Source organism: Patella vulgata, chromosome 4 (genome assembly GCF_932274485.2).
Source record: "Patella vulgata chromosome 4, xgPatVulg1.2, whole genome shotgun sequence".
Taxonomy (NCBI): Eukaryota; Metazoa; Mollusca; class Gastropoda; family Patellidae; genus Patella; species Patella vulgata.
This window is the reverse complement of record NC_065882.2, coordinates 18,389,321-18,410,901: the sequence shown is the minus strand read 5'-3', so window position 1 is coordinate 18,410,901 and position 21,581 is coordinate 18,389,321. Positions and strand designations below refer to the sequence as shown.

The 21,581-nt window shown below is 36.3% G+C and overlaps 1 protein-coding gene across 1 annotated transcript in view; it reads left to right on the top strand.

Moving 5' to 3' along the window:
- The first annotated feature begins 574 nt into the window (after positions 1-574).
- Positions 575-21,581, top strand: part of LOC126817217 (regulating synaptic membrane exocytosis protein 2) — a 43,762-nt gene continuing 22,755 nt past the window's right edge. Inside the window, exons 1-6 of the mRNA XM_050544028.1 lie at positions 575-662; positions 5,539-5,714; positions 7,306-7,522; positions 14,046-14,204; positions 18,762-19,551; positions 20,992-21,066. Coding sequence (XP_050399985.1) covers positions 642-662; positions 5,539-5,714; positions 7,306-7,522; positions 14,046-14,204; positions 18,762-19,551; positions 20,992-21,066 — 1,438 coding nt within the window. The 5' untranslated portion in view covers positions 575-641. The remainder of the gene's footprint in view (positions 663-5,538; positions 5,715-7,305; positions 7,523-14,045; positions 14,205-18,761; positions 19,552-20,991; positions 21,067-21,581) is intronic.

Genomic DNA, 21,581 nt, shown 5'->3' with positions numbered 1-21,581 from the left:
ACAAATTCAACTAAATGATTTGAAAAGACTTGGATTTAAAGATATTTTTGATATTAAAGATATTTCTGGACAAGTAAAATAGGATTTAATGGATAATTTACACAACAGGTAGGACACTAACACATCTAGTACTTAGAATAAGGCTATTTTTTATTTTCTGGAACTGTCAAGCCAGCAAGAGTGTTATTGTCCCTTTAACGTTATACTATTCTGCACCGATATAGATAAAGAAGACGGACATACGCCACAGTGTGCTATGAGGACAATAATTTTACCCGGACAGCGGTACTATGGCCTATTCTTAAATCCAAATTCCAACTGTCAAGGATTTTGTCTATGTTTACGTCCCATCCGAACGACTATAGTTTATCCCTTTGTTGTGCGCCACTGACAAGGGGGAACCACGCCGGAAAAAAACCGATAAACTTTCTAGGTCAAAACGGTATCGAACACGGAACCTCCAGGTGAGTGAATCAACGTCTTACTCACTGAGCCACTGTGACTCCTTTTTTAAGTCTTGGTGCTTTTTTAAGTTACAAGAAAACTAGAGTGACAATTTGTTATTTTGTTCCAGATATCAGAATATGAATTTTGAAAGTGGAAAAACGACTATGTAAAAGAAATGTCTACTAAATGTCAACATGGCGTCCATAATGAAGAAGGTAAGTTTGCGAATTCGTTCATTGGATTCTTTTTTATTGATGTTGTTTTAAAATCTGGCGGTGTCCGAGGGCCCAGTGAGGGTCATGGATCCACGTGTTCCAATTGAAAATAAATTTCAAAATCAAAGAAATATAATGTCCTGAGGAGAAAATGGTTTATGCGTGAAGAGTGCTTTTTTTTCTCATCTTGTCACCTATTCTACACCACGATGAAGGCCTAAGGAAACCGGTTGGCCTGCGTGCTCAGTGCTGCCCAGTCCGCTAATATAAGAAGGAAACAATTTGTCCTCGTTTAAATGACAAGAACTGAGATTTGTTACAAACCCCAGGAGTTAATACAGACATAAAAGAAGACATTTGGTATTCTAGTAAGCTGATATAATGAATGATAACGAAGACAATGAGTCACTTTTAGAAACTTGTCTTTACAATGTTATACTCACTTAAACATGATTAGGAATGTTCCCAACTGTTATATATATATATATATTATATATATCTCGATTACTGGCACCACGTCAACAATTGTTTCCATTTTATTCTTAGAAATAAACACCTTCGGCCATAGCATATACATAAATATCCTACTCCAAGTGAGACGAGATTAAATAACGGTCTAACGATTTTCCAGTAGTTTTATCAATATACCAATATACACGACAAATATATATACCAATATACATGATAAATATATCATAAATTTAGATTTTTATTCTAATTTTATTTCAAACAAATGTATCAGTATGTTTGCATGATACTAAATTATTTTTATAGTCCATGAATTCTCCTAGAGTGTTCAACAGAGTTCACCCTCTCCGATCCCAGTGCTTCACGTCAAATTTCACACCAAATAATCTATCGCGTTAGCAAGGTTTTCAGAAAAGGGCATGTAACTCCGGGCATGTAAACGGAGGCCTCTATCGTGTTAGTAAGGTTGGCAACTAAACGTTGTCCCTTTTTAGGCTATCTCTCCAGATACGGAGGAACCACGCCGGAAATCCCGATGATAGTTCTCGACCAAGATTGGGATCGAACACGAGACCTCTTGGTTAGCGAGCCAACAACGTCTTGCTCACTGAGCCACCGCGGCTCCCGGTATTCAAAGGAGACCAGGCGATCGGTCTCTTGCTCATTCTATAGAAATTCATGTTCCCTCGTTTATCAACAATTAAAGCAATACATAGGAGCGTTTTTATTTAAAATTTGTCAATGAATAGGTCAAAGGTCATTTCCCGGTGGATTTTAATAGCCTTGGGGACATAGTAATGATGTATGGCAGCTGTTACGAAACGCTGGCTTATTGTTCTTTTAGAAGCAAATCTTTGGCATTTTAAGGAAAAAAAAACAGTTCTGAGTTATTTTGACAGATGTCTATTTCAATATAGTTTGTATTAAAGATGGCTATTAGGAGTCTAGTAGACAGATTCTAATTGTCCCCCGGACTATTATTAACTTGTCCGTTATTAGAAAGTCATTATTTCAATATAAAAATAACTATAGCCTGTCCTTTATCCTGTCTTTCATATATAGTATTGTACAGATAGATTATTCTATTGATTTTTCTCCAAATTTGGTATCTAAACTATATTTAAGGGGTTCAGTCGGCATTTTACATGTAATATATCAATTTAAATGAAATGAAATGTAATTTAACGTCCTATTGTTCTGCTCAGACTGGGCAAATGAAGACGGGCATACGCCATACAATGTACTATGAGGGAAATTTTGCCCGAACAGCTGCCCTACTCTTATAGAATTCCAACTGTCAAGGGATATTTTACGTGTACGCCAATATGTACACGGGACCTTGGGTGTTCGTCCCATCTGGGCGACTATGCGTTGTAGATTACCGGGTCCTCTGTCCTGAACCACAAACAAGGAGGAACCAACGCCGAAAAATCTTGATGAACTTTCTCGGCCAACACCAGGAGCGAATACAGGATCTCCAGGTTAGCGAGCCAACGTCTTACTCACTCAAAAAGTTATCAGCCTATTTTGACAATTTATATAGAGATTATAATGATCCCGATCTGTGCTTGTTGCACACATTGCAAAAATCTGGGTTTTGTTATGCAGACAGACCATGATCGATTATAGTACTGAAGTAATAGTCTGGGATATATTTTGCTACTTTTTCTCTTTTTTAATGAAACGCATCTATACTTTACCATTATCACAGTATGTATGCAAAATATCTGAATGTAATTTGAAAAGGTAGTTTGTTCAGAAATCGGTTCAATGCGGTATTTTAAAAGCTCGTGACGTTACGCCGATTTGTCAAAATTAATAGTATTGAAAATACTGACAACGCTATTGATAAAAATTACCAGATTTCAAAATATACTCTTCAGAATAGGAAACATGTATTGATTTTTGAAAATTGTATATAATAAATCTTGTTATAGAAGGTAAAAGATGTAGCTCATTTTGTATCAAAAAATACATACCCCATTATCTTCTTTTATCGGATATCTCATTATATTATAATGGGTTGTGTTTGTGTATTCGAAGGGATGAATCATGTATCTCTGTATATCGAGCTTTTAGAAAGAAGATACGCATCATAATGTGCCGTTAATAGATACAAGATATAACAGATTTTACACACTCACATTGAAGTGTGCTCGTATATTGTCGTCGCACCAGCCCAGCCGACTGTCAATTTTGAGACGTCCGCGATTTCTTGTGAACCCCGGGGGAGGGGGGGGGGGCGAATTGTTGTATCATAAGGTCTGTCAATGAGTCAACTGGCGTGGTTTCGATTCCCCGGTTGTACGTGACAAGGAGTAGAGTCGCCTATTCAACCTAGTGGGTTTTCTCCCGGCCCTCCGGGGTGTCCTCCCTCTGCTAAAGACCCCTATTTGTTGAAATCAAATTGAACCATATGTTAGTGACGAAGTGACCTAGTTTGTGTCGAGTGGACGTTAAACCCCATTCATCTCTCTCTCTCTCTCTCTCTCTCTCTCTTTCTCTCTCGTGAACACTCTACAAACTAAGTTTATCACCCGACCTTTATTAAGTTACTTCTTGGAGTAACTCCTTTACTTTCAAATGGTCCGATTAATCCTTTCACCTCGCTCATACTGACTCTAGCGGGGTAAGCAAGGTCTTCTTTTCTCACTAAAATGTTCCTTTACATTGTATATGCGTTCACAGGGACTGACACCCGTTTAGCAGTAAAAAGTTGTCCAGTAAAATTGACTGGGGGACTAAATGTTTTCGACAACGATTCAATAGGGCGGTACCTGAACGTCATGGATCATATTCTTACACCCAGGGTATTATCAGAATATGCAGCGAATTATATATTCTGCTTTTGCAGATTAATTAATATTCGAATTGCATGAAATATTATCTTTCGTTTTAATACACAAGTCACGCAAATTAGTTTAGTTCAAGGAAAAGATTATAAACTATATTAGATGAAGCGGACAACATGCTTCAATCTGTTAATCTTCTTTTACTGAGAATAATAATAATATTTTCCATTTCAGTGTTATTTGTTTTCCTTGTGTCACGATGAACTTCGAACACTTTGACTTTACATTATATACTAAACAACAAAAGAAACGTCAGTACGATTTCAAAATCAGAGAGGCACTTTAATCAAATCATTCTAGAAAACGACTTACTAAATGGATCAAAGCAATTTTTGTGAACAGTATATTGACACATTAGTGATTAATTCATCACAATTCCAAGACATTACGAGAAGGTTTAGAGTCTGTACACAGTCTATACATCAGTATCTGGTGTGCCCACCGCGAGTGTCAATAACAGCTGCGCGGCGTCTGTACATGGAGTGGACAAGACGATTGATAAACGCCATTTGCAACTGGAACCGCACTCTCAGAAAATGCCTGGCGTAATCCATCGGCGTTATTATGTCTCCTCTGAATTTCATCCTAAAAATGTTAAATCGGGTTTAAGTCCTGACTAAGGGCTGGCCAATGCATAACGTTGACACCCTTCTGCTGTAGAAAGTCCGAGTAACTCTGGCGGTGTGGGCACGGGCGTTGTCATGCTGGAAAACGTTGTTTCGGTGACGCGTTCGAAATGTGGTATGACGTGGGGTCTGAGAGCTTGATCGAAGTAGCGCACTGCTGTGATGCCACCTCCTCTCCCTGGACCAAGATTTTGGAACACCACAGGACCACCCACACTCTGGTTTAGGCCGATTCCACCCAACCCAGAATGCTTGGACCTCCCCATGAGTCTCTTTCCATGACACACTGGTCAGAATAACGCTGGCCACGTCAATGCCATATTCTGGCCCTGCAATCTGCAGTTGATAGCTGAAGCCTGTAGATGGTCCGAACATTGATCTGGAAGTGATTGGCAACGGTTTGGGCAGTGTGGCCAGCGTCGAGTCTTCCAATCCCCTGGTTCCCCTGAGCTGTCGTGAGTCGTGGCATGCAGCTGACGTTGTAGTATGAATGATTCAACCAGGTATGAGGGTGCATTTTATAGGGCTGGACCCGGTAAACAGCACGAGCAGCATGAGTTACATGCAAATCATGAAGAACACATTACCATTTCAGAAGCTAGGTTGCGTTTTTGATAACATTTCCTGTGTTCAATTCTGTGTTTGGGAAGGAGCCTTAATGCTCAGGTAAAGTAAGAGATGTGGTCACAAATATACAATAAAACATTTGGCAAGTTTTATGCAATGCGTCTATTCAGAGTAACATACCAACCTGGCGTTTCTTTTGCTGCTTAATATATATACTGGGCAAACTGTGAACGGAGATTACTTTTGTTTTTTTAATTACACGCTGTTAAGACTTTTAAAGTAAAGTGTATTTTCTGCTTCACAGGAATCACTAATTTCCTTAAGATCCTTAAGACAATTCTCTTTGCACACCTTATATTGTAGGTGTTTGGAGGGTTGGGTATAAAGCACACTCTAGGAAAACCAACGTCGTCAAGTACACAATCGCATGGTCCGCCATCACCAGACCTGTCCGGTTTAAATGCTGGAGAACTACAGACTCTTAACGAAGTATTCCGTAGGCAAAAAGAGTTTGAACAAGCTGAAATACAACGTATTGAGTAAGTAAACGTTTTTTTTTTCTTTTTCTCTTAGACCCACTCAATGAACAGCATTTTTTGATGGCATTCGTTTTCTATTTAAAAATGTAACTAAAATCTTTCGGTGTCTGTGCAACTGATAAAATATAGTTACTTATTCTAGAACATTTTATATCACTTCTAAATAGTATTTAAAATTTACACAGTTAAAAATATGCTTTGTTTGATAATTTTCCACATTGGTTTTAAATTGAGAATACGAAATTTTATTATTTCTTATTATGTATTTCTTATACTATTAAAGCCTCTGATCGTCATTTGCTATGTTCGGTATATATCTGATTTTTAACAGCTTAAACAGGCATTATGTAAGAGCTAAATCTGTCTATTGTAGGTCTTTCTTTAGGCCTTAAATGTCATGTAAATTATTAATTAGACATTAATTAACTTACCACGAGTATAATCAACTCTTGATGCCACCGTATAGTTTAGATTTTCAATAGATTTAAATCCGATCTGCGGTTGATGATTTATCGTAGAAATGGATAATCGAGACTTTGTTTATTATCGTAACAACGGTAGTATTGACAGTCAAGGCTAGTGTTATTGTAACGAGGACAATTCGACTCAGAGTGAAGTAATTGGACTGAAATTCTCAACAAAGTCCGTTTTATTATCTATATTTTAACTATTTATATAGCGAGAACTGCCAGCTCTGTATCTAATCTTACATAATGTCCATTTGATCAACGCTCGAATGTACTCAAATTGATTATTTAACATTTAATTAAGAAAACAAAGCAAGTATATCTACGTTTGTATTGATTAAAGAGGACCATCAAAATATTCTGAACATTTTCTCCGCTGGTGCCCACTTTATTCAGATGCACGACAAAACACAATAAATCTTTTACCATCACACCAGCAATTAAATCACTTCTTTTTGGCATAGATAATCAGGCTACAGCTAATATAATCTTTAAAAAAAGTACATGAATACATGAAGCTTCAATATCGGATTTTATTCATAGAACAATTTTAATCAGCTTATAAAACAGCACTTCCTCTTTTTTTATTAACATTTGTTATAAATAGTGTGTGTATATAACTTATTTAATTTATATAATTTCCACCATTATTTTATAATATGTACATAGCAGATCTGTATATTATATGTTTTACATTCTTTGTATGAGGAGAGGTGTGATAAAGGCTATGCCTGTTCCCTGGTACCTTTTAATAATTTTGAAATAAAATATTGTTTACAAAAAAAAATCAAAAAAAAAAAAAAAATCAAAATATTTTTCAAACCCTAATTGATGGCGCTGGTTTATTTAGAGCGTCTGTAGAGGACGCCGCGTGTTTTTTATTCGCGTATCTGTGTAAATACTAAACGGAATACAACCTCTTTTGAACATTTCTTTTAGAGATTCGGTATAGTGGTCTGCAAGGGATTCTAAATACCCAAAATGACGATCAGTGGTGCATTAATGGCAGATCTATCCCTTAAAATTTCTTCATATTGAATACATCCATGTAGATTTGTCTCTTAAATTTGCTTCATATTGAATATCCGTGGCTAAAATCCTGTGTCATCTTTTAATTTAAACAGACGAATTAGAAAAGAGCTGGAGAAGTATGAGGAAACTATACGAGCACAAGCTGAGACGAAGAAAAAATTAAAACACGTGGATTTGAGACTGTGTAGATTATGTTATAAAACTAAATTTGCTGATGGTATTGGTAGATTGTGTTACGACTGTCATAAACGTGTATGTACAAGATGTGGTTCTTTTGCAAGACCAAGATGGAACGTCAAGAAAAATAAGGTAAAGACATTTTTTAAACATTGATAGCTATACAAATCGCTATTCTATTCTTTGGCACCTGAAAATGAGCACAAATGGTTCGCAACGCATGTAATAATGTAATATGAATGTACATAAACTGATTTACGTTCAATAGTATCTGTTTTTACTGTAATTTCTAATCAGCTATGTTCGGCGAAATACTCGAAAATTCGGAAGTGAATGGCAGTCTTTGGCGTCTGGTTATTCCAGTATACCCCGGTAGTAGTCTCCTAAATGGGATATGTTTAGTCTCGTTCATCGAGTCGCTTCGTACAACTGGCGCTCGAAAGCATTCTGGCACACAATTCGCGTGCCAATTTTAAAATGTTCATTTTGTCTTAAATATTAGATATCAGAAGCCCAACTTTTCACGGTAAGATAACAACATTAATGTTGATTTAAATTGACCAATATGTCCTGTTTGCAATCAATGTCGAAAACTGTGGATGTTATTGAGTTAGCGACTTCACTCCTTTATGTAAGAGCTAAAGGTCGATCAATTTACGAACCCCAGTCAGTCGTATCAATTCTGAACGGCCAGGGGCCTGTTTTACGAAATTTTAGCTAAGATAAAATCCAAATTTTAGTAATTTGATTGGATAATATTAGACTGATTGTAGTGCTTAGCCAATCAAAATTGAAGTATCTACTAAAATTTGGATTTTATCTTTAGTTAAAATTTCGTGAAACAGGACCCTGGTCTTTATCTAAATCTTACACAAAGCATTTGTTAGTGAGTGTAATGCATCTTTAAGTTCGTTTTGATTCATTCTTGACGTTATACTCCATTCAACATCTGATATATTTTTAAAGTTGATTTTCAATTCATGTTGAGTAATTGGATGATCAAACTTTCTTTATTGTGTATAAGGTTTTGTTCTGGCATAATTATAGGAAATGAATAGAGCGAATGTCATATTGTAAGAACGTTATTGGATTACCATTAAGCGTGCGGAAGATTTTCTGAGTTAATAATAAGAAGAAGACTCGGTCATCAACATCCCGCGACCGTGTATATAAAAAAATTGGTCACATGAAAACATCAAAATTATCAAATCCAAGAAATTTCGAATTATCAAAATGCGCAACTACTTTCACGGTATTTGTGAAGTTTTTATAAAGACATTATCTTGAACAGTTGTGAGATATAGTCCGGAAGTAAATCGGGACGGGGGTACGAACGGGGCCAATTTCAATATCCCTCTTTAATTTTGTTTGGCATGAATAGACGCCTTTCCTTGCCTGCCGTCCGTCATATACCGCACCTAAGGGGGAGCTGGAGGATCGGCGCCATACTCACTGAGCCACCGTGGCTCCCGTAAATCTTGAAGTTGCGTTTTAAAAACAACGGATAAACTTTTTGAGTGTAGCTCATTTTGTTGATTACACCTGTGCAGTCGCTACGTTTTAAAAACACCAGCTGTGATGTTCATTTTACACAGCTTATTGCTTTTATGCAACCATTCTTAACAGTCTTGTATGTCACAACGTGCAATAGAAAATCACACATTAACAGCAAAAATATATGTTTTCAAAGTTAGGACATTCACAAGAGGACTACGGTATCCTGTTGACTGATTTGAAAGATGTTACTGGATTTACATTTATAATTAGGGGTAGTGTATTCCACTACACTGATAAAGCAACCGAATATGTCCAGTCTCCATGAAACATTTACATAATCCTTGAGAAAAATGATTTTAAAATCCGTTGCTTTTACTACATATAGTGAACAGTTTTGACTTTAATTACCAAGCTACAGGCATTTATTTATTGAGGATATGAAACAGTGGTACCTATCTCACCATTAGTCACGAGTGTTGGTAGGCCAACCAGTACCAGCTGTGATATTAGCGCCCTCTTCCATCTACGTCATATCACATAGATACCATTAATTACTGTTACGATGCATACTAGTTTTTAAATACAAAACCGTTGACAAAACAAAACCAGGTAGTCATTATTTTCTTATAGGTAGACCGTGGGGATTTGAAATTAGACAGGCGAAGTATATGGATATCAGCTGTCACGCGAGATTAATTAAAAGTAGAAATCATCTTATATACGTAAAATCTATAGGAGAAGCTAACGTGACAAGATCTGTTATTTAAACATGCATTATGCAAGAGCAAAATTTGCTTATTGCAAGTCTTTCTTTAGGCCTGAAATGTTATCTAAATTATCAATTAGACATTAATTAACTTATCCAGACCATAATCAACTCTCGATGTCAAGGCTAGCCTTCGATGTTGGCTGGATTAGATTCCTATATGCCGCTAACGGCTATTGATAATTAAATCAATAAAAGCGGATAATCGAGACTATGCTGTTTATATTAATGATTTTAGTAATGATGACCGAGACTATGCAAAATTTCACCCGCTTCTTTCTCGGCTCATAGTGGATCAATTTGACTGAAATTTTCAGCAAATTACCTTTACACTATCTAGTTTTTAACTATTATAGCGAGAACTGCCATCTCTTTATCTTATCTCCCATAATGTATCTTTAAGTCAAATATAGACATATCTCAACATTAGATTATGTCGTAAATAGTTTTAAACAAAGAACGGTTTTCATGTTAAAAACCAAATCAAAACATTCAGTTCAATGAAACGGGAGTATTTCTTTCGACCTATATAAAATATGGTTTGCCCATTTAACTAATGTAGGCCTACACGTAAACGTAGGCCTAGCCTACAATAATTAGACCACTCAATTGGATGGGGATTTTAACATTTCGGCGCGAGTTAGGAGAATTTTGCCCGCACTGCAGCGTTTCCTTCTACACGTCTGTGATTGCCAACTGTCACGGTTTCTTTTATATGTACGCCATTATATATACGAGTGGACCTGTATGGTTCGTCCCATCCACACGACTAGGCAGACATTTTTTGTCAGTCCTACAATAGCAAGCCCTGGCAATTGAAGCTTGGGCTTGAAAAATCCGAAGATTCTTCTCAACCGAAGCCGGTATTCAATCTCGGAACAATCTAAACGAAAGTCAAGATCCGCAGCCGCAATGAGACCAATGAACTAAATATTCGATATAGAAAACGCAAATTTCATTGTCTACTTTCTGGGGCCTGTTTCACCAAATTTTAACTAAGATAAAATCCAAATTTTAGTAATTTGATTGGATAATATTTAAATGAATTTTAGTGCTGTGCCAATCAAAATTGAAACATCTACTAAAATTTGGATTTTATCTTTAGTTAAAATTTCGTGAAACAGACCCCTAGGCATTGCTAATCGTGAAGTGATTCACAATTCGCAAGATGAAAACGTCTGTCTTCTTCGTGGCTTTCTTCTTGTAGGCTACAGATCGCCAAATGAACTGTGGCATATTCGGATTTTATTCATGATTTGTTAAAGATGGGCATCCATGACTCAGTCATGAAATTTGTAAATTATTTAAACTGATATTACAAAGGTGCGATAGGTAGGCCTATTTGGGTTGAGCAAACCAGTAGTTGTAATACTACAGTAATTGTATCTTTAAAACAATTTTAAGCCTACGGCCTACAACCACCTCCCATTGAATGTGGCCATTTTGCGTTATTAATAGATTGAACAGCACGATTTGCATGTAGGCAATAATTCAATAGAACTTACCTAATATTTAGGGAAAAGACACCACTACGCCTATCAGATAACAAAGCTACGTCAAACAACGCGCTGGCGGATGTCAAAACAACTTCGACGTCAAATTCGGAGTGCTCTCCCCATTTTAGTATGGTAAACCGTTCGGGAAATAATTTATATTTTTTGGACGTAAAAAAAAAAAAAAAAAATACCTTGAAATTATTACAGATTTTAATCCCTGCAGTTTTTTTATGGTATAAATTTAGCTCTGCATCTGATCCACAGAATCAATATATACTATACGTCAAATGCAAAGTAGAAGTACACTCCGGATATAATTAGTGCTGTATTGCGTTATCATACACTATTAAATAATATTGTGTCTAATGCTATTTTTATTTAAATACCAGAGCGTAAATGAGCTATGAACAAAGTAATATCCACCCTTTAAATATTTTGATTTAACAATCGATATCTTTGATTTTTTACCGTTGCCATGGAAACCAGAGAATTGACTAATAGCGAATATTTTTAAACACTCCCAAGAACCAGTTTCATGTGTTACATTTCAAACTTTACCAAATGACCTAACATCTTTAGTGACTGCAACGTCGGTCTACCGATAAACTATGTTATACCATGCACTTTGTTCAGTAATGGACGGGAACAAATTAAGGACAACTAAACAAAGTCACACTTGTCTTTGTGTAATTAGTATATTAAGTGCAGGGGGACCACACTACACACAAACAAACCGGACAAGACAAACTACGCAGACATTACAAGAGATAAACAAGAAATATCAAAAGAAGTGAGTGAATCCGGGGACCAGCCGCAATCGTCAATAGGTTGACCACCCCTAAGCTAAAGGGGCGTCGACGTTATCTGCGAGTCAATGAGATTAAAACTATTTATTTTTAACCCATATGAAAGATGTCTTGCTTCTTTGGCATGAATTACCAGAGCTGGATGAAAAGTTCTAAGCTTATCTGTGCAAGAGCTGTACTGCCGTGCAAAGGAAGAAGGCAGTATCTACACTTTTGGTCAAAATACGTTTTTGGTATCGTTGTGATCAGCAGTATCTGTTCTATCACATGTAAAAATTTTCATTCCTGTATCTAAATTAGGCAAAGAAATATACAGTGTCAGTTTGGGCAGTAAATGTAAATTGTCCTGGTATAACGAAGGAGAAACGCAGTAAGTGTAATACTGCCGTTCTCAATACACCTATGACAACCCAGTAAACGACAGTAAGAGTAGATACTGCCGTTCTCCTTGGAACACCAAGACGAGGTGTTGACAGTAAATGTAAATTGCCCTGGTATAACTAAGGAGAAAAAGAGCAATTATGTCAAGTGTTTAGACTCAACTGAATGTGGAAATCTCTGTAACAATATTTATGCTTAAATATGCAGTTTGTAAACTGTCAGTACATCACAGAAACAATTAGTGAGTATATGTAGATACTGCTTTTCACCTTGGTTTTACAATGGGCACCGGAAATGGTCCAGAGCCATAAAATGCGCAGTAACTGCTTTATCTCAGTCGCACAAAGAAATATATGAAAATCGACAAGTTATATCGAAAGAGAACCAAAATATTTTCTTACGTTCAAAAAATCGCATTATTGTACATTGTACAGCCACCCCTTGTACATTTAGCTGATATATGTACGTGTAAACCTAATATAAATCTTGTAACTCTAGACCTTTTTATAACTCTTCTAGAAACACATTATAACATTAAAAAATAACTTATTGTCTCTCAGCATAAACCGAGGTACCGTGTACTCACTGGCGTGCACGTAAAAGAACCATTGACAGTTGTGTGATCGTGAGGTCCGTCAGATACAGATATTACAAGAGTCTGGAATGGTTCTTCAAATCTTTCATACTGGAAACTTATAATAATAATTATGTACATACACACCAGGACCGCGGATAACTGACTAGTACGTAATGCTACTAAGTCGGAGAGACCTAAAAGACTGAAGTATCAAGTACAATCACATATTTGTATGGAATTACTTCTAATAACTTGACTAGATCAAGTCTTGACATACACAGGCATTGATGTAATAATTTACAATATAACAAATAAAACAATGGTAAATAAAACAATTAATAGATTAATCATACGATTGGCATGTTCACCAGACAGGCCATATTGGCAGTTACTTTCTATCTATAACATTTTTATAAACAATAAGGGATTATAATGAATTAACATTAGCATTACATAACATTTTATCCTTGGCTAGTCACCTTTCAATAGCACACACACATACACTGGTTTGAAGAAATAGAATAATTATGCTCCTTAGAGTTTACATGTATACAGAATTCAATTTGATGACTTTCCTTTTTTTTAAATTAAAGTATTATCTGAAATATTCTAGATTTCAATTCTAACACTGAACTACTATAACCAGCACGGTTATAGTTGGAATTCGATATAAGACACTGTGCCGCTATCAGTGCAAAACAGTGGAACGTTAAACCCCATTTCATTATTTACTCAGTATTAACAATAGAGATTCTAGGGATGATTAAGCACAAACTTATACACACAGTATACATTACCTGTACGCCGAGCGAATAAATAATAAATATTTTTTGGACATAACCCTCTCTCTCATGCCACCAAAAGGCACTGTAAAAGGGTCGTTAGACCTTCTAGTTATTCTTTTACGCGATATTACCATAAATGTTTGCGGAAGTTAACCCCAACCTAGTAATATTAGCAATCAATTGTTTGTGTTTTAGAATGTGTGGATAAGAAAGGGGCTCTTGGAGGTTGGGAATTCTGTTTCTCGTGTACTGCGGTAAGATTTGTCTTGTTGTTACGTTTATTAATTGCCCATGAATAATAAATCCCTCGTTAGGTCTGTAATCAATATGGTTTCGTCTATTTTTAGAGTGTACGCGGTAAATGGATATGTAATATGTGTCAACTAAAACGAGAGACGTTGTGCAAGACAGGACAATGGTGTGGTGATGATACTTATATACCGAGTGGACAGGTCATGCTGAGTAAAGTTAATGTCTACGGTACAGAAACTGAATCAGACCTAAGTGTAAGTAATATTTTCATCCGCCTGCTCAATCAATACAAATGGCGACCTTTGCAATCGGGCTAATTTATTGCTTTTCTTCTACCCACTAGTTTCGGAATTTGATGCCACGCCATTTATTTAGCTATACATGTACATGTAAGTAGTGATGTGTGTTGTTCTAGGGATGTTTACCCTTTCTGGAACACCAGATACCATTTCTCATTGAAGTAGTTCACATAGCTAATTATTTTTGTTATATATGGGTTGGTTTTGTTTTTGTTTTTGTTTTTTTGTTGTTGTTTTTTTTTTTTGTTGGTTTTTTTTTGGAAAGAATAGCCTTGTGGTGTAAGTTCAAACTCATGATCATCAAGATCATCTATATTTACACCGCGTCTGGGACGAAAAACCGATCTCCCGTGTATACCTTGCAATGCTCGTAAAAGCATTACCTCTCATAGCACACGTCGTATCCCGGTTGGTACCGACACGTCGTATCCCGGTTGGTACCGACACGTCGTATCCCGGTTGGTACCGAAAAATATAACGTTAAGCCTAATTTCATTCAATATTTACGCGACAACCTATTATCCGATGCAGACTTATGTTTGAGTATTAATTATGATCAAGACCCCCCCCCCCCCCCTATGTAGCGCTATCTGATACAGACTTAATTACACATGATTTGATCGAGTAGTTAGACTTAAATAGATTAGAATTCAGTGTAAATGTGTAATCAAGAATACGCGAACGTAATTGCATCTGATTACCCCTACCCACTTCTCGTGAATTTCTAGAAAAATGAAGTGTTCTTTAAACACATGAAATATGTTCAGTTCATTTGCCTTCCAATTCCACAGAAAAAATAAGTTGGGATTATATTTCCAAAAATAACTAATTGCATCTACACAATTTTGTTATGTTTTGTTAGCTGATTAAAAGAAACAAAACCCACTTCGTTACCAGACGACTCTCCAGAGATAAAAATGGAAAATCGCATTTGTCAATTTGCTATGAGCGATGCTGTATATGGAGATTACTAAATACATAAAATGTTATGAGATCAAAATATAAATGGAAAACTAAATAGATCAACAAATATGGTTTATCTTTCATATACCAGGTCTATTTACCATCGGTTAATAATCCTATTTACCTATTCAATACACCGTGTCAATTCGTAGTCGTTTTCCTTGGGCTATTTCTGGTAATAGCAAATTTCCAATATTGATTACCAGTATTTTTGAAAGAGGTCTCCAAAGTAAAGTCTTGTTATAGATTGTAATGATCACTGGTCCTTGACCATCCAGAACTATTTTCGATGTCTAATAACGTCAACAATTTGATAATACATTTGGTTCCGACTATTGCGAAAAAATATCTTTTTATATTTCATTAATTGGTAATTTTACATACTGGTACTTCAATATAAAAACTCATCGACGATTTATACAGAAGGCAATTACTGGTTTATTATATAGCGCGAAGTTTTGCCAAATTTACTCTTGTAATTTTAAATTATACAAGTAACGAACGCTTCAATGTGCCCAATCCCCAAATGCCTTTCAAAAATTATAGTTTAATATAATCATTTTTGATTAAATATTTTAATATTTTAATTAAAATCTTTAAAAAAAACATGTTATTAAAAGTCCCCTCATCCCTGTTTTAATTTGGATAGGAAAGTAAATGAATTCATGCACATTAATTTGTTCAAAGAGATAAGTGAAGTAATTAAAATAATGGTCTTTAGTATTTCAAATCTTAATAACTCCCACGTGAAACTCATTCGTATTGTAAAGTTATAAAAGTCTCACATTGCAACACATACCATAGACGTCAGTATCTATCTCTATGCACATACGCAGCAGTTCCAGAGTGTTCAGATCCCATGTCATGTAAAGAGGTCACGAGGAGATTATTGTCAGAATATATTTCGGGGCCTGCGCTAAATGTTTGCAAGTTATCAATTTCAATTGATTGTTTCTACACTTGCTCTACTACTACTCAATTGTCAAATCCGTGGGTTTCCTCCGGGTAGTAGGGTTCCTTCCACTGCTAAAGACCCTTACGCGCAAGCGATTTATTGAAATAAAAATTGAACTCTATGTTAGTCTTGAAATGTCCTAGTTTGTGTTGAGTGGACGTTAAACTCACCTGTACTGGCTTCAGATTGTCTTTAAATATATTCAAGCGGATTCAGTCGTATTTAAAAGTGGCCGATCAAAGAGGCCTATCAAAAGATTTTACCAACTATTTATAGGTAACATTGGCTTGTTTTACATTGTCTGCAAAATTTGCCATGGTTCATCTTCTATACTAATATGTGTAACTGTTGTTTCTTTGTCTGTTCAGGATTTGCGGCTACACTAGGGCTGTCCCGAGGGAAACATTTGGTGTATGGGGATAAGCTCGGACCGTGGGGTAACATAGCCCTAGTGGCGATGGACTACCACTTCCAGTTCCAGAGTTATGCTACGTTCGGTTCATGGGTATACCCGTGCTACTCCGGGTCAAGCGCTAGTTGCATTATAAATACGGATTTCGATATTTAACTTCAACAATATTCTAGTTGGCAAGGAATTCAAAGTTCCTCAGATGATGGTCGGCTTTACGGTTAGCGATTCGAGCCAATCTTCTTTAATTGATGTTATTCTTTTAACACAGTAATTAAAGGACATGTTGTATCTATATATTGTGCTAATCGGGGTCCTTTTATATGGTACAGGTCTCACACTAACTTAACTCGGTCATCATGGTACCGAGTGAAACTGAATGCTCGTCATTAATGTTCCATCTTAATGTTCCTTATGAGAACTAAGATTTTGGATATATTGCGTACAGGCCTCACACTAACTTAACCCGGTCATGGTACCGAGTGAAACTGAATGCTCATCATTAATGTTCCATCTTAATGTTCCTTATGAGAACTAAGATTTTGGATATATTGCATACAGGCCTCACACTAACATAACCCGGTCATGGTACCGAGTGAAACTGGACACTCATCATTAATGTTCCATCTTAATGTTCCTTATGAGAACTAAGATTTGGGATATATCCGTGATATTATTGCGTGTCATATTTGATAATATAATGTAAAAGTTAAAACAGTGCCACATTTTGTTTTTTAGACATCCATCAAATTTGAATATCGTTCATTTTGGATTTGGCAACAGGGAAGTACAATTATTAAAAGCAAACATTTGTGATCAGCAGATTATAGAAGTGTGTTTGTTTACCTTTTCAGTTGAAACTAAATGAAACGAAATGTGATTTAAGGACTTATTTTACGATAACAGGGCTAACGGAGACAATTGACAATTATTCGATTTGATTGACTTTTCGAGCAATGGTTTTGTTACAAAAGTACTTGGGGGTATTATGCATGATCTTAAAGTTTATATTGGCGCGCTTGGTGTCCCATTAAAGCACACTTCATTCATTAAAGTATAAATTTAAATTTTATAGGGGCATTAAATTATTGGTTTCTGATAATCATCCACATTCTCGAGCTTGGCACCAGATCAGGGCATAGAAATTACATAGCATTATCCCAGGAGAAAAAGTAATAAAATATGTTCTGTCTGGTTAAAAGCAAGGTTACTGCTTTTTATGTGGTTGAAAAAACTTTGTTTCTTAACTTTAGTATTTATGATGATAATGTACCGTCTGTTTTATGTTTTCTTGTAGTTGCACTACATCATCTATTGGATGTCTAATTCTGGATGACTTTCATTCCGTTTGATCATCAAAAATACTCACTTGAGCTATTTGGATATATTATGGTGTTCACAGGTTTTTAAATCACGTCATATTGCGCAATGTGCTTAATCAAATGTTGAAAGATTACACGTATAAGATGGGGGCTTAATACCCTTTACGTGGGATTAATTTAACATGTACATCCCTTTTACGTAAAGCGTCAATCCGAATTTACATAACCATAATAAGTACACTTGCGTAACTGCAAATTCCCTGAATAATACAAAGCAGAGCGGTGGCATGTAAAAACTAAACCATTTTTTTTACAAACATTAAATCTATTGTGTTAATATCTGTTATGGTATATTTTTTTATAAATGAAACATACTCAAGATGCGCAGACAATTTGATTTAAAAGGCGCCATTTAAATTGCTAATGTTTGAAATTTGATTAATGTATACTATAATCGATAATATATTGTCTCTGTAATGTCCGATTCCTTTGCATTGTAGGGGATGGGTGGCCTAGTGCTCTAACGCGTGCGCTGTAGGTCATGATATAAAATTTAAAAGACTATCCTTTTGATGATGCTATTTCTTAATGATTTCTGATGTCTGTATATAGGAATTTAAACTGGTGGACACTTCCTCGCATAACGTCACATCCGCCGTGATAATTGTCTTATTGATACCAAAACAAATTCTGCTTCTGGTTAAGCGTGGTTTAACGATTTTTGATAGTCAAATAATATCGAACATAATTTCAAAGACTACCAGTCTCCGTTAACAAAGACCACATACACGCCGATTATTTGTTTAAGCAGTAAATATTGCTCGATATACAGAGTGAGATGTAGTTTCTTTTTTTCATTTCAGGGAACCATGCAGAATTTAATTCCCAGTGACAGCGAGAAAATGCCCATGGGAAATTTGACAGATTCTGAATTGATTCGTGACATGGATACGTCACGTGACTTCCATGATTTGTCAGTCAGACGTGCTCGTCGCTGTAGTCTTCCGGTAACACCTCGTTCAAAGAGTTTTGACGAAGATGAAGATGACGTTGATGATAATCAAGAAGAACTTCACCGAGAAAGACTTTTATTCAGACAAAAAAGGCAACAAAGAAAATGGCGTCGACGTTATTTGCCAAGCAACCATTTCAGCGAGGAAAGTACTTACGAAATGACATCCGATACAAACGATGTTCCGTTTTCTTCCGGGTTAAGCTCAGAGGAAAGAAAACGGCCAAAGCTCAGAAGTCGGTACAAATCTTTACCGAAACTCCAATTAACTGGAAAGTTCCATTCCAGATCCAAATTGTCTCTAGATTCAATGACAGACGACAGCAGTGCCTTGTCTTATTTAACCAAAGATAGTAGTATCTCAGATTGTGCCAATTCTCCATTACCTCTAAATAAAATGCAGCGACAAGACGCCATATACCGTAGCAGTTCTTCCAGTCTGGTGTCTGACGCCAAATGTGTCGACGGTAATGGCGATGGTTTCGGTCAATTGCCTAACCATAAGGAGAATAGAACGGCGGCTCTACGAGGGTTTCAGAGCTGCTGTTATCAGGTAGCCTCTAAAGAAGAACTATTGTCGAGACGTGTCACCCTGTCTCAGTGTGAAAATATTGAAATTTGTCAAAATAGTCCCTTTTCAGGTAAGAGAAATCATATTTAAGGTAACCGAAGACACTGCAAGTGTTATTTAATGAAAGGAAACCTTACGAAGTTTGTAATTTGCTTTCGTTTTGAATAATAGGGTGTAAGGAAATGAAACATACACCCACGACAGCTATTGTGATAATATTATTTAATGAAAGGGATTCTTAAAGATACCTTTCCGCGTACAAACTGGGTGATTTGATGACATATTTGGACCAAAAACATATTCAAACTAATTAATCTATCAAAATTTTACTTTAATCCTTCTCAGAACATCGTTTTCGCGAGGGAATTCTCTGCTATAAAACATATATCAAAAGAAGTCATGTTTGTGTCATGTGACTTGACTGACGGGCTACGTAGCAAGGGTGCGAAGCCAGAGGAGAATTCATTGCACATGGCTGTCCATTTATCATAAATATCGAAGCCTAATTAAATTCTCGGATTATCAACTGCCCACGTCTCTTTCTGTGTTTTTTATCTCAGAAACTGTGGTAGGTTTAAGTTCTACATCAAGTTTATCAACATCTACATCAAGCGCTCACTAACGCTGAGAGATCGGACAATCTTCGCGTATCCATGGGTGTTTTTCATGGAATCCAGTATTTTTCTAGTAAGAAAATTGCCATAATTTCATTAGAAATAACCACCCGATAAATGCTTTTCTGGGAGAGTATCTTTAATGAAGGAGGCGATGCAGTAAGAAATTTGTACTTCGTTTTCATATTAACTGATAGGTTGTCAGAAAACGGAACATACTCCTACGACGCGAAGTCAAAAAGGTTGTGACATATTTATTGTTGAGTCGGAGCATGGTCACGAGTAAGAAACCATAGAGTAATCATCAGAATTAAATAAAATTGATAGGCTTCTAGTTCTTCCCAGTCCTAACATTAATAACATCTCTTATACAAAACATGTAAAAAATAAAAAATGTAGATTATCAAGAATGTTTTCCTGGTGGTTGATATATGTTTTCCAATCGATCGCGACAGATTTGTAGATGGTTTGGAACATGAAAAATCTAATTGGTTGTATAGTTTCATTGCATCGATGCCTTGACTAAGTTCAATATTGAGTCTCTAAGCAGATTGATACATCATTTGATTTGCTTGGTGATTAATAAACAGATAGATATGCAAGTAATTAAGGGTTTGCATCTGTTTAATTTTGATTAAGGCGGGATCCACCAATCTTGTTTAGGTTTAGAGTGTAGTGGCCAGCTAACCAAGCGAAACAAACCCAGACACCGGGTTTTCAGTAATCAACTTCCGAACTGATACTGAATAACATATCAAAAATGTAGATTCGCGGATAGACAAAAAAGTTTCTAATTTGAATAAATCCAAGATGGCCGCTCCATTTCTGTCCATATATTTAGACATGTATTGTTAAGGTTAAATCACTAAAATATATATATATATTGTTTTATGTAGGAGTCGTATCAACTGCAGCTGGTAATCCACATGAAGTTATTTTACACAGAGATAAATCAGACCCCAGTCAAAGAAGTAAGCTTTTATTGTATTCATATTTTGAAGAACAGGTATACCACCACTTTATATTTGTTCAGGGCTGCCCCGAGGCTGAAATTTGGGGCGTAAGGGCAGCTCTAACCATAGAGCCGGGAGTAATATAGGTCTGATGGTGTTGCCCTACCACGTTCGGTTTTGAGGGTATACTACTTCCTGTTTGAAATCTCTACCCTTTACAACGCCGGGTAAACAGCTAGTTGATGGTAAAAGGAGGACAGTATTATTTTGATTGGTCGTGGTTAGCACGTGCGCGCTGTATCATAAGGCCTGTCATTGATTCAACTGGCTTGGTTTCGAATCCCCGGTTGTACGTGATAAGGAGTAGGGTCGCTTGCCAACCTCGTGGGTTTTAGCCGGGTCCTCCGGTTTCCTCCCACTGTTAAAGACCCCTACGCGCAAGCGATTTATTGAAATAAAATGTGTTCGTGTTTCACGTTGAAAAACATTCCTGTGTAATTGAGTACTGTTGTTGACTGTTTAGGAGATTAGCA